Source organism: Eschscholzia californica, unplaced genomic scaffold (genome assembly GCF_041429995.1).
Source record: "Eschscholzia californica isolate CP2 unplaced genomic scaffold, dmEscCali1.0.p SCAF_4, whole genome shotgun sequence".
Classification (NCBI taxonomy): Eukaryota; Viridiplantae; Streptophyta; class Magnoliopsida; order Ranunculales; family Papaveraceae; genus Eschscholzia; species Eschscholzia californica.
In genome coordinates, this window is record NW_028238461.1 from 46658370 (window position 1) to 46680353 (window position 21984).

General features: G+C 35.3%; 2 protein-coding genes across 2 annotated transcripts; both read right to left on the minus strand.

The window, feature by feature from the left end:
• Positions 1-7727: 7727 nt before the first annotated feature.
• LOC147545294 (uncharacterized) lies at positions 7728-8463 on the minus strand. Its single transcript, XM_086636485.1, has one exon. The coding sequence runs from the start codon at positions 8378-8380 to the stop codon at positions 7883-7885; it is 498 nt and encodes a 165-aa protein (XP_086492611.1). The 5' UTR covers positions 8381-8463; the 3' UTR covers positions 7728-7882.
• An 8479-nt stretch (positions 8464-16942) lies between these two features.
• LOC147545295 (uncharacterized) lies at positions 16943-17440 on the minus strand. Its single transcript, XM_086635816.1, has one exon. It carries the CDS (start codon positions 17438-17440, stop codon positions 16943-16945), a length of 498 nt encoding a protein of 165 aa, XP_086491942.1.
• Positions 17441-21984: the final 4544 nt, after the last annotated feature.

Here is a 21984-nt window from a genome sequence, read left to right on the forward strand (position 1 = left end):
GATAGATGATCGAAGAGGTGGGTCTACCGAATTAATAAGCCAACTAGAAACGAGATCGTTACATCGTCCCCATTGTTCTAATTCATTAGGATCGGTGGGTTTATCGATGCTTCCATCTACGAAACCTAGTTTGCCCTTTGCCCTTAAAGCTTTTGACATTCCTCGAGACCATGAGGAGTAATTATCACCGGTTAGAAGTGGTGTAATAAGAATAGTAGTAGGAGAATCCGAATGGTGAACATCAAACGGCCCACTATTGAGATTAGTGTGAATTTGAGAAGTTTCCGAAGTTTCGGGAGTAGTCATGATTCAAAAAAAAAATTTTGAAGGCTCTTATACCATGTGAAAAGGTTCAAACCTTTGAATTATATAACACACTCGAGTGTAACGAGTGGAGATGAAGGAGGTGATGTTCTCGGTTGATGACCGAGAGGGAGAGTGTCTCGGTTATAGCCGAGAGCTATGTGACAACTCTTGGTGAAGACCGAGAGTGGTGATGTGATGAGACATGAAAATGTCCCATCTTAGTCTCTTAATTTGGACAAGTTAGTCTATCTAGGGCAAGTTACTCTCATGAATTGCCTCTTTTTCTACTCAGGTACCTTTTTCAGAGTTATGTGTGCAAAACGGATAAAAGTCGGAGAAATGCAGACTAGGGGTATTTTAGTCATTTTGTGATTCTGATTTCATGATCAGTATTAGTGCTCGGATGGAAAGTAGAGTCCAAGATGAACCCGTAGGCGAAGACGGAAGTCGAATCGGAGTCCGGATGAGAAAATAATAGTGAATCAAAGTTGGGGTCAATATTAGTTGACTAAAGGTCAACATGGAGCCCTCGGCGACATGTGGCGCGCAAGATGGAATTAGATTAACGACTACAAAGCTGTTCGGGCTAGTTTCGGGCATATTTGGGGGTGTATCAGGCTGCTCCATTAGTCCAAAATTTTGTGTAACTCGACCCAAGAGCCAGAATACTTCTCTCGAGCGTCCATTGGAATCCAACGATCCATACTGTTTTAGAGACAGCTGGAATAAATCTAAGGATGGTGTGTAATCTATGTTAACTGGCCGTGAAGCATCTTATCCTAGAAACCAATCTCTTCTCACATACGGATTTGAACTTTCTCCATTACAATAGCTTTAGAGATATTATTATGAAGAAAGGAAGGAAAGAGATAGATGGAGATTTTATTTCAATCTCTATTTTCAGAGAATATTTCAAATCAAGATGAAGAAAGGAAGGAAGATTGATGAAGATAAGTATAGAGAGAGAGATATTTTGGGTATCTCTAAGAAAAAAGAAAGAAATAGTTGGAGAAGGAAAGAGATTAGAGAGAGAAAGAAGGACTTGAGGGTGACTGCTCGGTTCGGCTATAAGAAACAGAGAGGAAGAATGGATTGATTATCTCATCTTTGGGGTCCTCTCGGGTTAGACAGAAACGAAGTAGAGAGAGAAGCCGAGAGCTAGAGAGAGAAGCCGAGAGCTAGAGAGAGAGTGAGAAATTTGTAGTGTTTTGTTTCTGTTTCTTTTCTTCTTCTTCTTCTTTTAATTCCTCTCTTAGTGAGAAAGAGAGAGTTAGATAGAAAGAGTTGAGAGAGAGAGAGAGAGATATTGTAGAGAGAGAAAGATTGAATCAAATTTATAAATCCATTATCATCTTCTTCTTTATTTATCATCACTCGGTTATAAACATTAAAGAGTGTTCATAGCTTGTTTAGAGAGAGAAAGAAACAATATAGAAAGAGAAATAAAGAGAAAACAGAAAAGGAGAAGAAAAACCAGGGAAGGAAAATTATTTTCTCACCTGGAAATCGTTTCCGGGAAGACGAGAAAATAATTTTCCCTAAGGTCCTGTTTGGCTGCGCAGAAGAAAAAAAAAGCGAAAAAGGTGTTTTCTCTCCGATTCTTTACTTTATTTTCCAATTCTTTTTACATAATGCCTATGAGTAACTAATTTTCCTATCTAGGGTTTTAGATGAAGTCATAGTAATTACATTTTCGATAAATTTATTACAATTTTTATTATTTTAACGATAATATCTTCCGGGTTTTTAGACCGTCCATGGACTGAAAACCTGAGTTATACAAAGAACTATCGAATTAGACCAAATTAATTTGTCGTTAGAATTGTTAGGAAGACGGATTCAGAAAACCCTAGGTTCTCCCCCATTTGAGTTCCTTGTATCATTTGTAATTTTTTTTTTTCCGTAATTTTATTTTAATATTTTATTTATTTTATTACCAAAACCTCATTAAAACCAAAAACCAAGTTACTTCCAAGTCTTAGAATAGGTTTCACTTAGTCTCTGAGGAACGAACCGGTCTTACCGGAATTTTACAACTTGACACCCGTGCACTTGCGGGTGTAGACCTATTTAGGAAACTTTTTAGGCCCATCAAGTTTTTGGCGCCGCTGCCGGGGACTAAGTTCAAAATTTTTTTCTAATCTTGGGAAGTTTTTATTTTTGGTAAGTTTTAATTTTTGGCTACTTTGACTTGCTTCTCTATTTTTGGTGTGTAGGGCATTAAGGAGCGAAAGAGAAGACGCAAACAAGGAGGAGGAGTCGAAAAGAAAAATTTACAGTTTTTTTTTTTATTATTATTTTGGTGAGAGAGAGACTTAGACTTTTTAGTACTTTCTTTTGTTTTGACCCTAAATTGGAGGGCTTTTATAAATTGTAACCGAAAATCCAACGAAGCCTCGGGTTCGAACACTTGAGGGAAGAGTGGCCCGGGTCGTCTACAAAGGTCGTCGCCCGTCTTGAACGGGAGGTAATTTTTTCTAATCACCCACGAATCCCCTGTTAGTGGGTACTTTTTATAAGATCTTAGTAGTGCTTCCTCGGTTTTCGTGTTAAAAAAAAAAAAAAAAAAAAAAAAAAAAATTTGGACCAAAAGAAAGGAGTAAAGTTTAGTTACATAAGTGTCAATTATCATCTTGTGATCGTGCCTGACCATCATGGCGCATTTTTCTAATGGTTGGACGTACCCTGTTGATGATGATGACCTTGATCTAAAGGGACCCGTCATCAACCGAACTGATATAACCTTAAGAGAATACCAACAGTTGCGTAAAGACTGGCTTAACCAACGTGGTACGACTCTAAGAGATTGTCAACGACTTAACGAGGGGAATAGGCTAGTTGAGCCTAACCGAACTGGTATGACCCTAAGAGAGTACCAACAGATGTGTAGAGACGAGCCTAACCGACCGGGTATGACATTTCAGGATTATAAACGAATGTCTAGAAACAGTCCGATTAGTGAGTGGAGTAGACCATATGAGCCTGATCAATCTCATATGACATTAGGAGATTATCAACAAATGTGTAGAGATGGTCCGATTAGCGATGGATATGGTCCGACGCCAAATATATATGAGAGACCTTATTGTCCACACTATTCTGAGACCAATGACTTTAGAGACAGGTATGATCCTAATATGTACGGAGGAAGTTATTATCAAGAGTCTACGTTTAATTACACTAGCGAACCTTATTACGAGGAGACTCTTGAAGATAGATCTCGATCAGAGTCCAAGAGTCGTCTTATTGAGATTATGTCACAATTTGCGACTCAAATGCAGCAGGATACTGAGTCCTTGGCTCAACAGGTAAAAATGTTTAAGTCACAGTTGTTCGCCGACGAGGAAGGGGTTTCACCACCCCAAACTCAGGAAGGTACTAGGTACGATGACGAGGTTAATACGTCTAACCCTAGTACTAAGTTAAATGTCGATGAATTTACTGATAATATCCTAGAGCCTGAAAGGTCTGATGACCTTGTTGTCTTGCTTCCTCCACCTATGTCATCTCACCATGATAGGACTGTATTAGACGTTGATATCCAGAATGACGGCGCTATGAGCAAGTTTGGGAATGACACTATTCTGAACTTTCCGACATTTGAGATTTGTAAGGAGTCAGCCTTAGATGAAATTCTAGGAAGGCATGATATTATGAATGACTGCGAGACTCCAGATGTATTTGAGGACATTGATGACAGTAGAGACATGTTAGATAGTTTGTCAGACTGTTTACCTAAGGAAACCATGGACCTTGACGTGGTCCCCGAGCATATTGCCTTACCCTTAGAGTCTAGTTTGACCTTTCACATGGTCTCAGACTCGGTTGTTGATCCCTTTTGGGACACTTCAGATGTCTCCTCGAGAACGTCTATGGAAATAGTGGATATTCTATCCACTAAACTTGCAGATGACTTTCTGCCTTCGACGGATATATTGGCCCTTCATTGTTATGTCGATCCTTTTGATGACTTTCTAGTCATTGGTCCGAGTATTTATAGTTACTTAGTGGACTGTGCATCCACTAAGTTTGGGGATTGCCCTTCTTATTTGATAGTCTCACATGCACTCTCTGCAATTCACAAAAATGTGAGACTTTCGTTCACTGAAAACTTTGTGTTTTGGGTGGACCCACAGATGTATCGAATATTGGTTTACAGTTAATCACATATCTGTAATCCAGTAGGTTAATTCTTTTTATTTTTTCGAATCATTTGTTTCGTCTGGCTGAAGACGTTAAACTTAGCGCTTTCTGGGAGGCAACCCACGCTTAGGACTTCCGAATCAGGTAATATCTTTCCCTCATCCTATCATTTTTACATAGTCTTCAGGACATTGAGGACAATGTTCGGTTTAAGTTTGGGGATAGGGGAATGAATTTTTTGCTAAGTCCTTATTTCAAAAATTCAAAAGGGTTCAAAAAATTTTCAAAATTTTAAAAATTTTGGATTGAAAATGTGAGTTTAGTTGTTTTTGCTTGTTAATAGTTATAGAGTCTAGTTTGTCAGACTATCCGTTTGCTAAAGGTTTTTCCATGAATTTCGAGTCTTGAAGTTGTCTGTGCACTAGCTATGTGAGTGTTAGATAGGTGAAGAGTAGACTTTTCTGAGAGAACTTAATTGATCATTAGTGGAGACTTGACACCCGTGCACTTGCGGGTGTAGACCTATTTAGGAAACTTTTTAGGCCCATCAAGTTTAGAAGGTTACCCTAAATAGGTCTACACCCGCAAGTGCACGGGTGTCAAGTTGTAATAATTTCCGGTAAGACCGGTTCGTTCCTCAGAGACTAAGTGAAACCTATTCTAAAACTTGGAAGTAACTCGGTTTTGAAATTGATTTTGGTTTGGGTTTTGAAAATAAATAAATAAATAAAATATTAAAACGATTAAAAAGGTGAAACTCAAATGGGGAGAAGTCAAATGGGAGAGAGTCTAGGTTTTCTGAATTCATCCATATAATCAGTTCTAACAACAATTTAATTTGGTCTAATTCGATTGTTCTTTGTATAACTCAGATTTTCAGTCCATGGATGGTCTAAAAACCCGGAAGATATTATCGTTAAAATAATAAAAACTGTAATAAATTAATCATTAGAATAATTATTGAAACTTCATCTAAAACCCTAGATAGAGAATTAATTACTCATGGACATTAAATAAAAGAAATTGGAAAATAAAGTAAAGAGAGGGAGAAGAAAACTTAACTTTTTCACTATTTCAGAACCAAACAGGGCCTTAGGGAAAGATTTTCCTTCTGTTTTCCCAAAATTCTGCCAAACAGACCCTTAGAGAAAATTATTTTCTCATCTTCCCGGAAACGATTTCCAGGTGAGAAAATAATTTTCCTTCCCTGGTTTTTCTTCTCCTTCTCTGTTTTCTCTTTATTTATCTTTCCAAACTTCTCTCTTTCTCTCTCTAATTAATACAGAAACTCTCTCTAATAATTATAACCGAGTGATGATAAAGAAAGAAGAAGAAGAAGATGATAATGAAGTTTATAAATTTGATTCAATCTTTCTCTCTCTACAATATCTCTCTCTCTCTCTCTCAACTCTTTCTATCTAACTCTCTCTTTCTCACTAAGAGAGGAATTAAAAGAAGAAGAAGAAAAGAAAAACAGAAACTTGAAGATTTCTCTCTCTCTCTCTAGCTCTCGGCTATAACATCAATGGGCGAGAGATGATGAATGATGGTTTCTGTTTCTCCTCTCTCTCTTTCTATAATATATGTAATGAAGCTCAAGAGAAAAGAGGGAGAAGTATGAAGAACTCTGCTCCCCAGCCGAGATTCTGAAACTCCTCTACACTCTCTGTTTTAGCCGTCCGGAGATGCCCTGGTTCTTTGGCCGAGACCTGTTTTTGTAGAGAGATAGGATTTTCCCCTTATCCAATCTTTCCTTCTCGGTTATAATCCACAAATCGATTTCTTTCCTTTTCTTCTCCCTCAATCTCCCTCTCTTTCCTTCTCGGCTTCTTCTTTCCATTTCTTCATTCTTCACTTTCCATCTCTTCTCTCATTTTATTCTCTCTCTCTAACTGTGTTAAACGGTTTCCATTTAAAAGAGATAAGAGACGAAGGAGAGGAAAGAAAATCCTTAAATCTCGGAGTCCAACAGATTCAGTAAACAACTCCAGCAGCCGTCGGATCATTTCATGTGCGGTGTGGAGCACGCGGGACCATACTAGTATCTTGCATCTCAATACATGGAATCAGGCCTCAAAAGTACACCGGAATTCCCTGCTATAGCCCGACCATTGTACCGAAACTTTGTACAAACGTCCCCATCTGCAGCCACGTGTCATCTAGAGCATGGTCAATCGCCTTTGACTCCAATCTTTGACTTCGGCTAACTTTCTCATCTGAACTCCGATTCGAACTCCGTTTTCGCCCACAAGTTCGTCTTGAACTCTACTTTCACATGAGCACTAATATTGACCATAATACCCTTGTCATTAAAATGACCAAAATGCCCCTCAAGTATGTCTTTATCACAATGTTTTCGCATCGAACTCCGTAAATGAGACCTGAGAAAGAAAATCAAACAAATCATCAGAGTAACCGCTCGAACTGGACTAACTAACCCGAGTTAAGATATTCAGATGAGACATTTTCACGTCTCATCATGATGCTCGGGTATAACCGAGAGTGAAGGAGACTCTGTCTCGGTTGTGATAGCCGAGAGACCGAGAGAGGAAGATGATGGTCTCGGATAAACAACTGAGAAGATGAAGATCTTCAGGTGAAGGCCGAGAAGAAGGATGGTTGATAGTGATGAGAGAAAACAACTTAGGTAAATACCTTGGTTTTATTATTCACTTACAACTTGTACATTACATTATGAATGAACCTCTTTATATAGGTTTACATGAAGAAGAGTTTAAGGTTATCAAAACTTATCTAAACTAATCCTAAACTAATCTAAATTACAATCCTAATACCTAAGGAATCCTAGTTGTAGTAGGATTCCTATTTGGACCAAGTCCACTCGGTTTGGCCGAGTGGAGTGGACCTTCCAACACATAGTATTAAGTTGCTCTATAACTATATGTTCACAAATAACGACCTACAAGACTAGGCCTGCCATATTGTTAATGAGATTCCCACAAAAAAAATACTCGCATCATTGCATATTGTTTACTTGATGGTGCGAGTTTTTCTTTGTATATCTCAACTATTCTCACTCGCTCAAATAGGCAAGTTATGCCAACATTAGTAGCACAAGCGATGGATAATATTGACATAAACTTAAAATTCTAGATATCTTAGTTCTTGTAAGACTTTGAATTAGGCGAGTTTTTTTTTCCACAGGAAATATATTAATTTGCCAGCTGCTTAAACACAAAACCACTAAAAGTTTGATAACAAAAGAAAAGTAGAAATTGTGTAGGACAAACAAAGATGTGGAAGAAATTGTTCATGCTTCATTAAACTTCAATTTTTCCCTAAGATTTTAAGAGCAATATATTTATACAATTGGTATATGAATCCCCTCTTTAATCCAAGGGCATACAAAATCTGAAATCTCTATCTAGTGGAGTAATTAAATATCTACAAGGGTAATAACTATGTAATATTATTACTCCGGAATTGCCCCCAACTTAGAAGTAAAATTACGTCCTCTGCCACCACATTTGCTTCTGCTCCTTTTTTCAGCCACCACCGATCTACTTTTTGTCTCTGTTTCTCTTCTGGGTATCCTCTGATCAGACACAATAAAATTAACCGGAGCTACTTGTTTCCGGTTACCTCCGGCAACACCAGAACCATTTTTCATAAGAGCTGAACTTGCTTTAACAGCTAATGCTGCCATTTCTTCCGGTTGAAGAGAATATCTCAACTTAGTCAATGGTAATACAAAATAAAGTTGACCAGGTTGAAGTTCTTCATTCTCATCAACGGCTAATAATTGATCATCAAATTCCATTTCATCAGAGTTACATATAAAACAATTAGGATTTTGTTGAAGAAGGAAAGAAACTCTGACTGGGTATGAATATTCTACTAACTCCCCATCTTCAAGAATCAACTTTGATGTTGCATCTGATGTTACATCATGAGAAACACAAATACCCATCTTCAAATTGTTTTTAGTAGAGAGAGAGAGAGAGATTGAAAGTGAGATCTAGAGAGAGAGAGAGTTGAGAGGTGTTTGTTGATTTGATGAGGAAGAAATGAGGGTCAAGGGTTGTATTTATAAGGGGGGAAGGAAGCACACGATCAGGAGTTTGTCTAAAAAGCCAACCTAGTTAGAAAACATGACAGGTTGTATAAGAGAAATTGGTAGTATTTTTTAATTTAAAACAACCTATGTCCTTGTCTATAAATTACGAACCAGGACAGATTCTGGGGGCGTCTTATTCTTACTGGTTATGGGGAAAATAAAAAACAAGGAGGTAACTGAATGTGTTTGTCTCCTAGTGTAAGGTGGTGAATGGAGATGGTTTCTCATCTATATCTTGTATTTACTAAAAATGTTATTGATAAAAGAGAAACAAAGTTCGTAGAAATCTTTTATAATTCTACTGTGTTTCGTGATTTCATCAACCCTAAAAAAAACGTGCAACTACATCAAAATTATGTTTAGAGTCTGTCTAATTTTTCTTTTTCTCTACAATTGTTATTACACGTATTGATAAATTATTAAAATGCGATAAACACGATAACAAATTAAGTTAAACTACTCTCATAAAAAAAAAAATTAAATTAAACTACCAATTAAAGAGACTGATAGTCCAATAAAAAGTGTGACTCCGTCGATACGTTCGCCTAAGACTTTCAAAAGTCATGACTGGTACTGAATACGATAACCGTGTAAGTTAAATTAGCAACCAAAGGAACTTAAAGTCTACCAACATAACAAAAAGCCTAAAATCCAACTAATTTATTTTATTTATACCTTTAACATCCTGGATTCAGTAACGAATATTCAACAAAAAAAAAAAATCAGTAACGATGATACCACCTGTTCCTCTTGTTACCCAAACACGGTTAGTTTTTTTTTTTTTGAAATTCAAACACCATTAGTTGTTGGCCAAACATCATCCAAGTTCATGGAATAATTTTCTTTTCTATTATAATATTTTGGTCCAATCACATAAAAGAATGTGATTGTGGAAAAAGATATTTGGAAGGTCACTCATTTTGTTGTCATACCATGGATCCAAAATTCCTTTTACCCACAATTTCGCGCTATCATCCATCAGCAATAGTTGGCAGTAAAATCCAAGAAGTGATGGAAAACTTAGGTATGTAATTTAGACAAAATGTTGAAGGGCATTTAAGGAACACAATAAAACACGTACTAACAGTAGTAGTACATAAAGAAGAAGACGTGGCTGAAGCAGCTCGGGTGAATTGCATGTAAAACACTTGTCGAACATGTGTTGTAGTTACGAAGCAGAGGGAGGAACACCCGAAATTAATAATAATAATAATAAGTTCAATGTAGTAGCATTTTCAACAAAAAAAAAAAAAAAAAAAAGTCCAATGTAGCAAAAGATATGAAATTTGATACAAATTAACTTTTTTTTTTCCGCAAAAGCATACAGTTCAACTTATACAACTCTACTTAAGTTTTAAGTATTTGTTATCAACAAATACATAGTTACTTTCAAGAAAAAGAAAAAACAAATATAAAGTCAACCTACTAGTATATAGATTGGTCACAGATAAAAATGATCTAACTCCAATAATTCTCGCATTTTGCACACTATACTACAGGTATAACATGTGTTTAACGCTTCAGTAGAGCGCTTTACACATTTGAACAACCAGTAACAAAAATTAAATATGGAATGTTTGAACTTGTTAACTTTTGTACCGGTCAGCATATTCTCTAAGGAATATGAACTCGAAACGCCTGAAACCCCAAACCAAGACCAAGATGACGGGTACCATCCAGGTGGCTATCCACCAAAGAAAGTGACCAACCGTTTAGATCTTCCTCTTTCCATTTGGACTTCCAAGGTTTTGAAAATAAAACCTTTATGGCTATTAATGGAAAATAAGGGTAACATGGTTGAGATTGTCTCATTGTCATTGAATGTATTAGAAGCCCTAACGACAATTGTTGGAACCTTGTGTTTAAATCCTTTACCCCCTACTATAAGGAGTGGGTAAAAAGGGAGTTACGTGTGTGGTGATGGAGAAGTAAGGGGACAACGACAAAACATTTGGAATTGAGACCTCTAAAAATTGTGATTCAGAGAAAGACTTAATTTTGTAACATCATTACGTGTAAAAATAATACATCAGTGCTACAATTTACATTTCATGCAGAACTTCGCTCATTTGTTATATAGATAAATCTTCTTGAATTGAGTCATTAAATTAAGTCGTTATTTTCATAATTTTTCCAAAAGATATATTCTACTTTATTTAACTAATGTGTTTTAATCTATATGAAATATTTTGTGGCCAACAACGCCTTCCTTAAATGATAAATAAAGAAACTATGTAAGAAAAGCCCAAGATTTGGGCCCAAATACGAAAAAAACCCACTCGGGAATAATAATGTAAAAAAACCCAATTTTTAAACTGTTGCAACACTTTTGAAACTATTACAACACTTTTAAAACTGTGACAACATATATAATTATGTGTGAACAAAAACAAATTTGTTCATACATTTACAAAATTGTTGAGAGCAAATAAAAAATTGTTGAGAGCAAATTGTGTTTTGTTCAGAAATTTTCATAAATGTTTTGTAATTTCAAATTTTGGGTTTTTTTGCATTATTATTCCGGGTTGGGCTTCATTTGCTATTTTGACCCGAATTTTGGGCCTTATAATTTTCCTCTCTATGTATAATAGATTTTAAGTTTGTTTTATTAGTGATTTCAATAAAATTACTGCTACATTACCACAATAACAACAAAATTACAGTTAAGGACCCTTATTTTCAAGGTATTGACAATTTGATGGATCTTTCAATTATTTCTTAACTCATAATCCACTGCAAATTATTTCTTAACTCAGAGAAATATAGATTTTAAATTAAAGTGAATTTCATAAATTCTAGCTAGCTAGTAACTAGTTGATTTGATTCTCATTAAACTAAAATGAATTAGTACAAGGGTATTTAAAGAACAATTACAACTAACTTTCTAACAAACTTAAAAACAGAAATTAGTTCTCCCTCTAACTAACTTTAACAAACTTAAGGAAGTTAGGTTGAGCTGAGTTGCGAGTGAATAAGAACCGGTCCAGCCATAACAAACTAAACAGCTCTTGAGATGTCATGATCATGTGTATAGGAGCTGAATAAGAACTGTCCAACCCCAATTTGAATTATACCCAATTTGAATTATTCTCTATCTCTATTACCCTCCCTCAAGCTAAGCAAGAGGAAGGAGCTTAAGCTTGGATCGAAGTTGGGTGAAATGAGGTCCTGGAAGAGCTTTAGTTAGAATGTCTGCTGGCTGATCAGAAGTATGGATATAAGATAGCTGAATTCTCTTATTAAACACCAACTCCCTAATGAAATGAAAATCCAAAGCTAGATGTTTTATCTTGGAGTGAAAAACAGGATTTGATGCTAAGGCTAAAGCCGAAACATTATCACACCATAGAATTGGTGGAATAGAAACAAAGCAATGTAAATCTTTCAGAAGAGAACAAATCCATAAGGTTTCAGCTGCAGTGTGTGCAAGAGAACGATACTCTGCCTCTGTAGAAGACCTAGATACAGTTGGCTGCTTCTTAGCTGACCAAGAGATAGGATTTCCACCCAAGTATATAATGAAACCAGATGTAGACCTACTATCACAAACACTACCAGCCCAATCTGCATCTGCAAATCCTTGAATACTTAAAGAATTGCTCTTAGTAAAATGAATTCCATGTGTAATGGTTCCTTTTAGATATCTCAAAATTCTTTTCACAGCTAAAAGATGAGAAGTTCTTGGCTGACTCATAAATTGACAAACAAGATTAACTGAATAGCTTAAATCAGGTCTTGTCCATGTAAGATACTGTGAGGCTCCTACTAAGCTTCTATAATAGGTAGGATCAGGAAGAACCTCACCATCATTTGGACTTAACTTTGTTCTATGAGGCAGTGGGGTTGAACATGGTTTTGCATCAGCCATTTGAGCCTTTTGAAGGAGATCCAAAGCATATTTAGTTTGTGAAAGATAAAGTCCAGACATATCTCTTTTAACTTCCATTCCCAAAAAATAATGAAGAGGACCTAAGTCCTTCATGGCAAACTGTGAACTTAGTGTTTTGATGAGTGAAGCACAAGCTAAGGAAGAGTTAGCAGTAACCAATATATCATCCACATAAACCAAAACATATAGAATAATCCCATTATCCGAGAGAACAAATAGAGATGTGTCTGAGAATGATTTTTGAAAACCTAGAGTTAGCAATGAATCCACTAATTCTTCATACCAGGCTCTTGGAGCTTGCTTCAAACCATAAAGGGATTTATGAAGCTTACAAACATAATTAGGATGGCAAACATCTTGAAATCCAGGAGGTTGGGTCATATAGACTTCTTCTTTGAGATGACCATGAAGGAATGCATTACTAACATCAAGTTGTTTAATCATCCAATCATTTTGGACAGCAAGAGAGAGAAGGACTCGAATTGTGGTTGGTTTAGCCACAGGACTAAATGTCTCTGAATAGTCAATTCCTTCTCTTTGGTGAAAACCCTTTGCCACTAACCTGGCTTTATATCTTTCAATACTACCATCAGACTTCTGCTTTAACTTAAATACCCATTTGCAACCAACCAAATTTTGACTAGGGGAAGGAGGAACTAGAGACCAAGTGTTGAGATCTTGTAAAGCCTGAAACTCAGTAGCCATAGCTTCTCTCCATTGAGGAATCTTGTTAGCTTGGGTAAAGCAAGTTGGTGTTGGGGGTAAAGTTATATTGGTCAATGTAGAGGAAATAGGATGTTTGGTTGAAGCTAGAAATGTTTTAGGTTTAAAAATTCCAGATTTAGCTCTTGTTTGCATTGGGTGAATGGACTCAATTGTTAGAATTGGTGGTAGTGGTTGGTTATGTATAGGAGACTGATCAATTGGTGGGGATGGTTGTTCATGAATAGGTGATGGAGGTTCATGAATAGGTGATGGAGGTGGAGTAGTAACCACTGGTGCAGGAAGAGGGGAAGTAGGTTCCTCATGAACAGGAGCTACAAGATGAGGTTCCTCAGCAGGTGTGTTAGGTTGAAAGGAGGTTGTTGAAATGGGAACCATATTTATATGATCAATGGATGAATTATCAGGAGTACCAATGTTAGAACACTTGGTAGAAGATAATGGAAAATGCTCTTCATTAAAAACCACATGTCTTGAAATATAAATTCGACCATTGGTTGGGTCTAAACACTTATAACCCTTTTGGTCAGTAGCATATCCTATAAAGACACATTCCTTACTTCTTGGTGCAAGCTTATCTTGTGCATAAGGTCGCAACCAAGGATAACAAGCACAACCAAAGACTCTGAGAAAGTCATAGTCAGGTGTGCAGAAGAAAAGCTTCTCTAATGGTGACATATTTTGTAAAGACAGTAGAGGAAGCCTATTAATGAGATAATTGGCCGAATGAAGAGCTTCAAGCCAATAGGAGCTAGGAAGTGAAGACTTAGAGGGAGAAACTAATTTCTGTTTTTAAGTTTGTTAGAAAGTTAGTTGTAATTGTTCTTTAAATACTCTTGTACTAATTCATTTTAGTTTAATGAGAATCAAATCAACTAGTTACTAGCTAGCTAGAATTTATGAAATTCACTTTAATTTAAAATCTATATTTCTCTGAGTTAAGAAATAATTTGCAGTGGATTATGAGTTAAGAAATAATTGAAAGATCCATCAAATTGTCTTTAACAAACTTCCTTAAGTTTGTTAAAGTTAGGGAGTTGAGCTTCAAGCCTATTAATGAGATAACTGTCCAACCCCAATTTGAATTATACCCAATTTGAATTATTCTCTATCTCTATTAGTAACTCCTTCCAAAGTCAACTAATCATATAGATCTAGATTGAGAGAGTAAAACGACAAGACAGAAAGTTCTTAGAAGCTAAAAATCCATCTACTTAAGTGGAAAATTATAGTTAAATAAGATGATTATGTTGTTTAATCACCATCCGACAAAAGATCAGGACAATGAACTGTACTGTAAGATTGTCATCACCATGTAAAGAATCAAAAGAAAGAGGTGGATTTGGTTGTTCCTTTCAATTTCTTAATTATGGTTGATTAATTTGATAGTATTTGGGTAGTGTCTTGTTGCCACCCACTCCCTCGTGCATCTTCGAAGTGGGGTCGATTCATTAATTTATTATTCGCCATGTTTTGGAGACAAGTTAGAACATGGAAAATATAATAACCACAGGCATGTTTGTAAGCCTAAAAATCGTTAGAGACACATTTTTGTAAAAATAAACGGTAACTGTTTGTTGGACATGATGCCTAGCGTTCCATTATGTCTTGAATACCCCTTCTTTATGGTAATTTCGTCTCAAGTTTCGTGTCAGAATTTCCTCTGACTGACCAAATTTCGTCGCACGCAAGAAGAGCAAGACAATGTGGCGTGCTCGTTAAGAGCAACAAATTGCTCGGGTTCTAGAGTTCCAGAACCCTAGAAACTGAGCTTAAGCCTTCCTCCAAAAATCTAAGATGTCTAGAGTTATTCAACAAAAAATCGAAGTAAGCTGATGAAGAAAAAAATGTAGGTAGCATATTGAAGGTTTAAGTTCGAATAAGAAATTATCTTTCTTTGCGAAGGTTCTTCAACTTTTATTTGTTTGATTTATTTGTGAAGGTTCTTCCTAAGTCCAAAACTATTTGCTGACTTAATATTATTTGGTGGGTAGACTCCCCTCCTTCAATTGAATATATATATATATACACACCCGTTCGTGCATGTCAACTGGCCGCGCTAAGCTCCACACATGCACCTAATATTAAAAATTAGGGTAAAACATATGTAAGTTAGAAGCTAGATGCTCCACCGCCCGGGCAGGTCTCTAGGGCTTCGACGTTTTCCTTCGGTATCTTCCCTGTTGGCTTCCTATATTCTACTACTCGATCCGGAGTTGCGCTAATGTCCATGCTCAACTCCATGCTATTTCAATTGATCCAACATCAAAATTCAATAGATAATCATACTACCAATGCCCCATTAATGCATTGTAAGATATTTACCTATCTGGATTTGCCTTCTCTTTTAATTAATAATTCATTTTGAACTTGACATCTACTTGTTAAAAGTGGTTACTCAATTTTACCAACTCTTTTCCTTTTCCAATTTGTCTAGTAAACATGAGATTTATATTATGAAAGTTAAGATATCTCTTATATATTTACTAAGGTACAACCCGTGTCCGTACGGCACATAAATTTCTACACGCATGTTACGCGATTATCGTCAAATAGTTCAAGTAGTAAAAAAATATATATTAAAAGTAATAAATTGAAATTTCTAAAAGAATAATAATAGAGATTACATTTGTTTGAAGAGATAGAAAAGAAGAAAGAGAGAATCATGTTTTTAGGTGAGAGAGAGAAATAATGTGAGAAGTTATTGGAAGTGGATAGTTATTTTGACTTTTAAATATCTATCTTCTAAAGACTGTTAAAAAGGAACGGTTAAGATTCATAAATAAGAAATGAACGTCCGAGATTTATAGATGCAAGTTATTACATGGCAGAAAAAACCTATAGTCAGAACTGCAGTTTTTATTCTAGTTCTAACTAGTGAAGTATATTCTTCATCAAAAAAAAAAACTAGTGAAGTATAACTTCCTATAAAAAAAATTTCATCGCGTAAATACTTATCCCAGTCGCCTGATCTAGCTAAAAACCGTGAACAGAAAAGACCAACTACTACTTTTGATGGTTTTCTTTTTGTCATTGAAAGATTTAGGTTTTGGTTTGAGGAAAACCATAAAACTCAAGCTTTATTTATAATAGAAGAGTAATACAATAGTTTTTTTTTTGTTGAGAGAGAGAGTGATACAATAGTTTTTTTTTTTGATGAAATATATATGAGAATATTTCTTTTGATTTGTATCTTGACTAGGAGTATTTAACTCGAGTCCTACAATTATTCTTATTACCCTCCCGCAAATTGAACGAGAATCAAACCGAAAGTTCAATTTTGAAAATAATTTTTTTTTTTGTGAGATAATTTGGAAAATAACTTGATAAGATGATTTTCTGAGACATTCTTCATTAAGACAATCATGAAATTGACTGATAAGCTTTTATTTTTGTTATAGATCCATAAAAAAAATATTACAATGAGATTCTCCTTCAAAATGAGTAGTTGAAGTAGGCATCTTATAATCAATGTTTAATTGATCATGAGATTCTCCTTCAAAATGACCTTCTCACACAACACATATTTCTTTGCCAAGTGACATGGATGAATGTTTAATCACAAAACCACTAAAAGTTTGATAACAAAAGAAAAGTAGAAATTGTGTAGGACAAACAAAGATGTGGAAGAAATTGTTCATGCTTCATTAAACTTCAATTTTTCCCTAAGATTTTAAGAGCAATATATTTATACAATTGGTATATGAAAGGGTCCCCTCTTTAATCCAAGGGCATACAAAATCTGAAATCTCTATCTAGTGGAGTAATTTAATATCTACAAGAGTAATAATTATGTAATATTATTACTCCGGAATTGCCCCCAACTTAGAAGTAAAATTACGTCCTCTGCCACCACATTTGCTTCTGCTCCTTTTTTCAGCCACCACCGATCTACTTTTTGTCTCTGTTTCTCTTCTGGGTATCCTCTGATCAGACACAATAAAATTAACCGGAGCTACTTGTTTCCGGTTACCTCCGGCAACACCAGAACCATTTTTCATAAGAGCTGAACTTGCTTTAACAGCTAATGCTGCCATTTCTTCCGGTTGAAGAGAATATCTCAGCTTACTCGATGGTAATACAAAGTAAAGTTGACCAGGTTGAAGTTCTTCATTCTCATCAACGGCTAATAATTGATCATCAAATTCCATTTCATCTGAGTTACATATAAAACAATTAGGATTTTGTTGAAGAAGGAAAGAAACTCTGACTGGGTATGAATATTCCACTAACTCCCCATCTTCAAGAATCAACTTTGATGTTGCATCTGATGTTACATCATGAGAAACACAAATACCCATCTTCAAATTGTTTTTAGTAGAGAGAGAGGGAGAGAGAGATTGAAAGCGAGATCTAGAGAGAGAGAGAGAGAAAGTTAAGAGGTGTTTGTTGATTTGATGAGGAAGAAATGAGGGTGAAGGATTGTATTTATAAGGGGTGGAAGCACAGGATCAGGAGTTTGTCTAGTAAATCCAACCTAGCTAGTTAAAGAACATGACAGGTTGTATTTCAGAAATTGGTAGTATTATTTAATTTGAAACAACCCATGTCCTTGTCTGTAAATTACGGAACCAGGACAGATTCTGGGGGCGTCATTTTCTTACTGGTTACGGGGAAGATAAAAAACAAGAAGTAATTGAATGTCTTTGTCTCCTAGTGTTTTTTTTTTGTTTGAAAGAAGGGTGCCTCTATAGGCACCTCCCCTAATTGCTGTAGGGACCTCCCTCTGTTGGCGCCTCCCCTATCGTACCAAAAGGCTCCTCCCGCATCTCTTCTTATTTTCTTTTTTCATACTTTTCTTTCTCTTTCTACTTCCAGAAATGGGCAATCCATCTAAAATGCTTATTATTCTTGAAAGAAAGATCAAACAAATTTGAGATTAGTGGTTTGAATAGATCAGAATAAGTGATTGATCTATCATTTGAAGAGATCAAATATTAATTAGTGATATTTCAAATGCTAAAACCCTAGAACCAGGTATCGAAATAATTGATGCTATGATAATTCTTAGAAGTGCTTCTTGGATTTGTCTTTCTTCATTACTACACACACTAAATTGATGCTAAAACCCTCTGTATGGGAGGCGCCAACAGAGGGAGGCCCCTACAGCAATTAATGCAGGCGCCTATAGAGGCACCCTTGAAAGAAAAGCATTAAGCTTTATAGTAGCTTACAATAAACTAAATAGAAAAATAAAATTATAGAAATGAGGAATTGCATAATAAAATTTTGATTTGTAAAACATTCTTCATTCTGTAACTTGTAAGTCTGACAATTCTTCTTGAAAATGATATGAGATTTGATCTTGGTAATCCTCCTCGTTGATTGAAAGATGAAACTTGTACCTTACCTCCTGTAATATTGAAGATGGATTAAACGAACACCCATAGTTCCAATAAGAAACGAGTGTCTGCAAGAAAGAACCAAAAGATGATTCAGAGTTATCCCGCCAGTATTCTCCAAACACAGAGATCATATCTGCGAGTGTTCTACTGAGTAGAAACATGTTAGACACATGGTAGTTGGGATCGTTGTCATAGCATGAGTATAAATACAAAGCTAATTCAACAAATAATCGCAGATGAATTGCGAAAAAGGGTGGAAGTGAAAATGTTAAGGAATCTGGATAAAGAGTTAAATCTATTCGATAACTAAACTCAAAAGTTATCAACAACAAGTGAGTTGAGAGATGAATAAGCAAAAAGTGGGCGACAGAGATGGAAATTAATATCCGAGATATAGTGTCCTCCTGGGTCGCAGGGTAAGTTAATATTAACCTTAAAGTTCTTAGAAGGCCGTTGGTCTGAATAAAGACCAAAGCGGTCAGCCACTGGGACTGTCAGTCAGAAACTGATTGATGAAGTAGTGGTGGCTTACATGTCGACTCGGATGTTAGCCAACATAGAGATACAGATTTATGAAGATGACTGAACCCATAAGAAACAAAATGTCCATGAAGAGTACACATGACTGCTAAAACAACCTAGATCTGAAAGATAGATGACTTTTGGCCTAGATTTGCTTAACAACGATAAGAGTAAAGTTTTTAGGGCTCTAACTGACCAGATCTATAACACAGTCTCACTTAATAGAAATGGATATTGAAATAAAAAACATATACTAAGAGTGAAAAGAAGTCTAAGTCAGAGACTAGTAGAAAAGAACTTAAAATTAAGTTATATAGGCCGAGCAAATCAAAGAGGTTAGATTACTTCCCTGAATAAGTTGAGCTCCTTGTAGATCTGAACTATTTATAGGGTATGCTTGCATCCCATGTTGGTAATCTCTTTGTTGCACTTGCTAATCCGGGTATTGCATGCCTTGTCTTACGCCTCAAGGAGGTAGATCTACCTTCAGGGTTGAAGCAAAACTCTGAAAGGTATTTTAGGATTACCTAGTTTTGGTTGTTGTCTTTTTTTGTTGAAACACCTAGTTTTGGTTGTTGGTTGTATAAAGACAATAATGTTTTCTTTTTGAGGGTTCAGGAGGAGTTTCTTGTTGATAGGTGAATTCGATCAGAGTATTTTAAGTTTCCTATGTTAGATTTGTTGTTGGATTTAGGTGTGGATCTCAGGTAGATTTAGGGTTTTGGGGTAGAAAGGAAAGAGAGAAGGAAACGGGACTACCTCTCTCCTCTCCTAGGTTCCCCGTTCTCCTAGTGTTAGGTGGTGACTGTTTCTCATATTTATCCCATACAGTATTTGACGAAGATGTTAAAGAACAAAGACAAACCGGACAAACTTTAGGCAAAACTTTTAGTATATGTTTTGTCTTAATTGGTGTTTCAAGTTAGTCTGATATTAGTACTCACATACTAATCACTACACCATCTATGTTTAGTCGTACTTCGCGTCTCTAATGATTCTGATCGATTTAATTGTAAATCATGGCAAGTTACATAAGAATTCTATCTAAAATTCTGCCTAAACTTTTTTATTCTCTAACGTCACTCCAATACTTACACTGAAAATCTGGGTTGAATCATATCATAGAATATCTTTTTCTTTCATATATGAAAGCACACTGAATGATCAAAAAAATAAAATATTTAATTTACATTTGTATCTTGTATAAAATATAATATAATTCATTATTATATTTAAACAATAAATAAAGTAAGGGTAGGAATATATAGACTTTCAGACCCTTTAGAATGGTCCTAAAGTTTTTTATACGACTTTTAGGCTTCAAGATGTTTTAATTGACGGTCATAGTGTTCATCCAAATTCTTGAAGTATTACATATTATATTTATGAAGTATTAATGTCATTCAAATGTAATTAAAATTTAATCTCGAAAATAAAAAAGAAAAATTTTAACTGATTTTTCTTAATATATTCTTCAAAAGCAAACACCATCTGTATTCATGAATTAGTTTTCATTCTTTGCCAACACTTGATTGCTCAAGTGGTTGAAAGTGTTGACATAAACTCTAAAAAAATTGTTGGACTTTAAGTCTATTTATCAGTATGTTGTTGGATTTTAAACCTCTTTCATTGTAATTTTATTTCAGCGATTAACACGTCGAGATGATTATCAATGTTGTGTCGAGATGATTATCAATGTTGTGTGATGAGTTGTAATAACTAACATAAAACGTTAGTCTACTTCCAAAAAAAAAAAAAAAAAAAAAAAAAAAAAAAAAAAGAAGAAAAGGAGATTGTTTTCATTCTACTGTAACCTTGTTTGGTCCAATAAAGTAAAAAAGAACTGATTCTCCAAAAGGAAATTTGGAAGGATGCTAATTTGTTCTGATCCCATGTATCCAAATATCTTGTTACCCACAATTTTGCACTATCATCCAAGAACATTGGTATTGCAACAAAAAAAGAACAACAACAATGGTAGGCAGTAAAATCCAAGAGAATCCACACCAAAAACAGATTATGTAATTCAGACAATGTCCAAGGGTATTTATGGAACATAAAAGACAAAAGAACACAATATTAAGAAGACGTGGCAAGTATGAGGCAGCTTCGGTGAATTGCATGCAATACACTTGTCGAACAAAGGTTGTATATACGAAGCACAAGGAACACCCGAAAATTAATAATGGAGTAATAAGTTTGGACATGATTCAGTGGTGCCGTACGTTGTTGGGTTAAACGGTTTGGAGTCTTTTGTCTAAGGTTTGTACCTGTTATACTTAATTATAGTCAAATGATGTGGTTTTAATATTTCTTAAATTTATTGTGTTGGTACATTTTTCGTTTCCTGTCACATGTGAAATTTGAGTGGATTTATGAGATTTAACACTTTGTAAGTAGGAGGTTACCAATTCAAAACTCTTTTAGTCACATAACTGACGGTTCTAGAAAATTTTATTTGTAGGGACACTTTTAGTTGTAATAATAAGTCAAAAATCGTCCAAAAATCGTAATGTGACGTTCAAGCAAGTTTTTTTTGTACATTATCGTTACATTTAAAACTATTTCAACCACTATTGCCTTATGAGTTGTTAAATAATATAAGAAGTCTTACACACATTCAAATGATATAAAGAAGTTAAGGAAACACGAGTAGACCAACTCAACCACTTTGTAACTCTAGCATCTCCCATATACATATATGTATAAGAAAATGAGATAATAAGAAGGCATAAGAATGTTATGGAGAAAAATATCTCTAACAAAGTTAGTGAGAGTCATTGAATTTACAATATAAAAAAACTGAAAGGTAAATTGCTCTGTTAAAAGAGGAGTCAAAATGAAGAAATACAAAGATAAAACAAACCATAGCTAATTACAACTAGGAGGCATATCCGAATTTACTCATAGAAAAACTATAAAAGGAAAAGGTGAGGCGTGAGAGAGTCGAACGTGAGATCAACGAAGCAGACAGCTTG

What these genes read in the sequence shown, in the direction of transcription:
- LOC147545294 (XM_086636485.1), bottom strand. Translation starts at nt 8,380, where the DNA reads ATGGGTATTTGTGTTTCTCATGATGTAACATCAGATGCAACATCAAAG.
- LOC147545295 (XM_086635816.1), bottom strand. Translation starts at nt 17,440, where the DNA reads ATGGGTATTTGTGTTTCTCATGATGTAACATCAGATGCAACATCAAAG.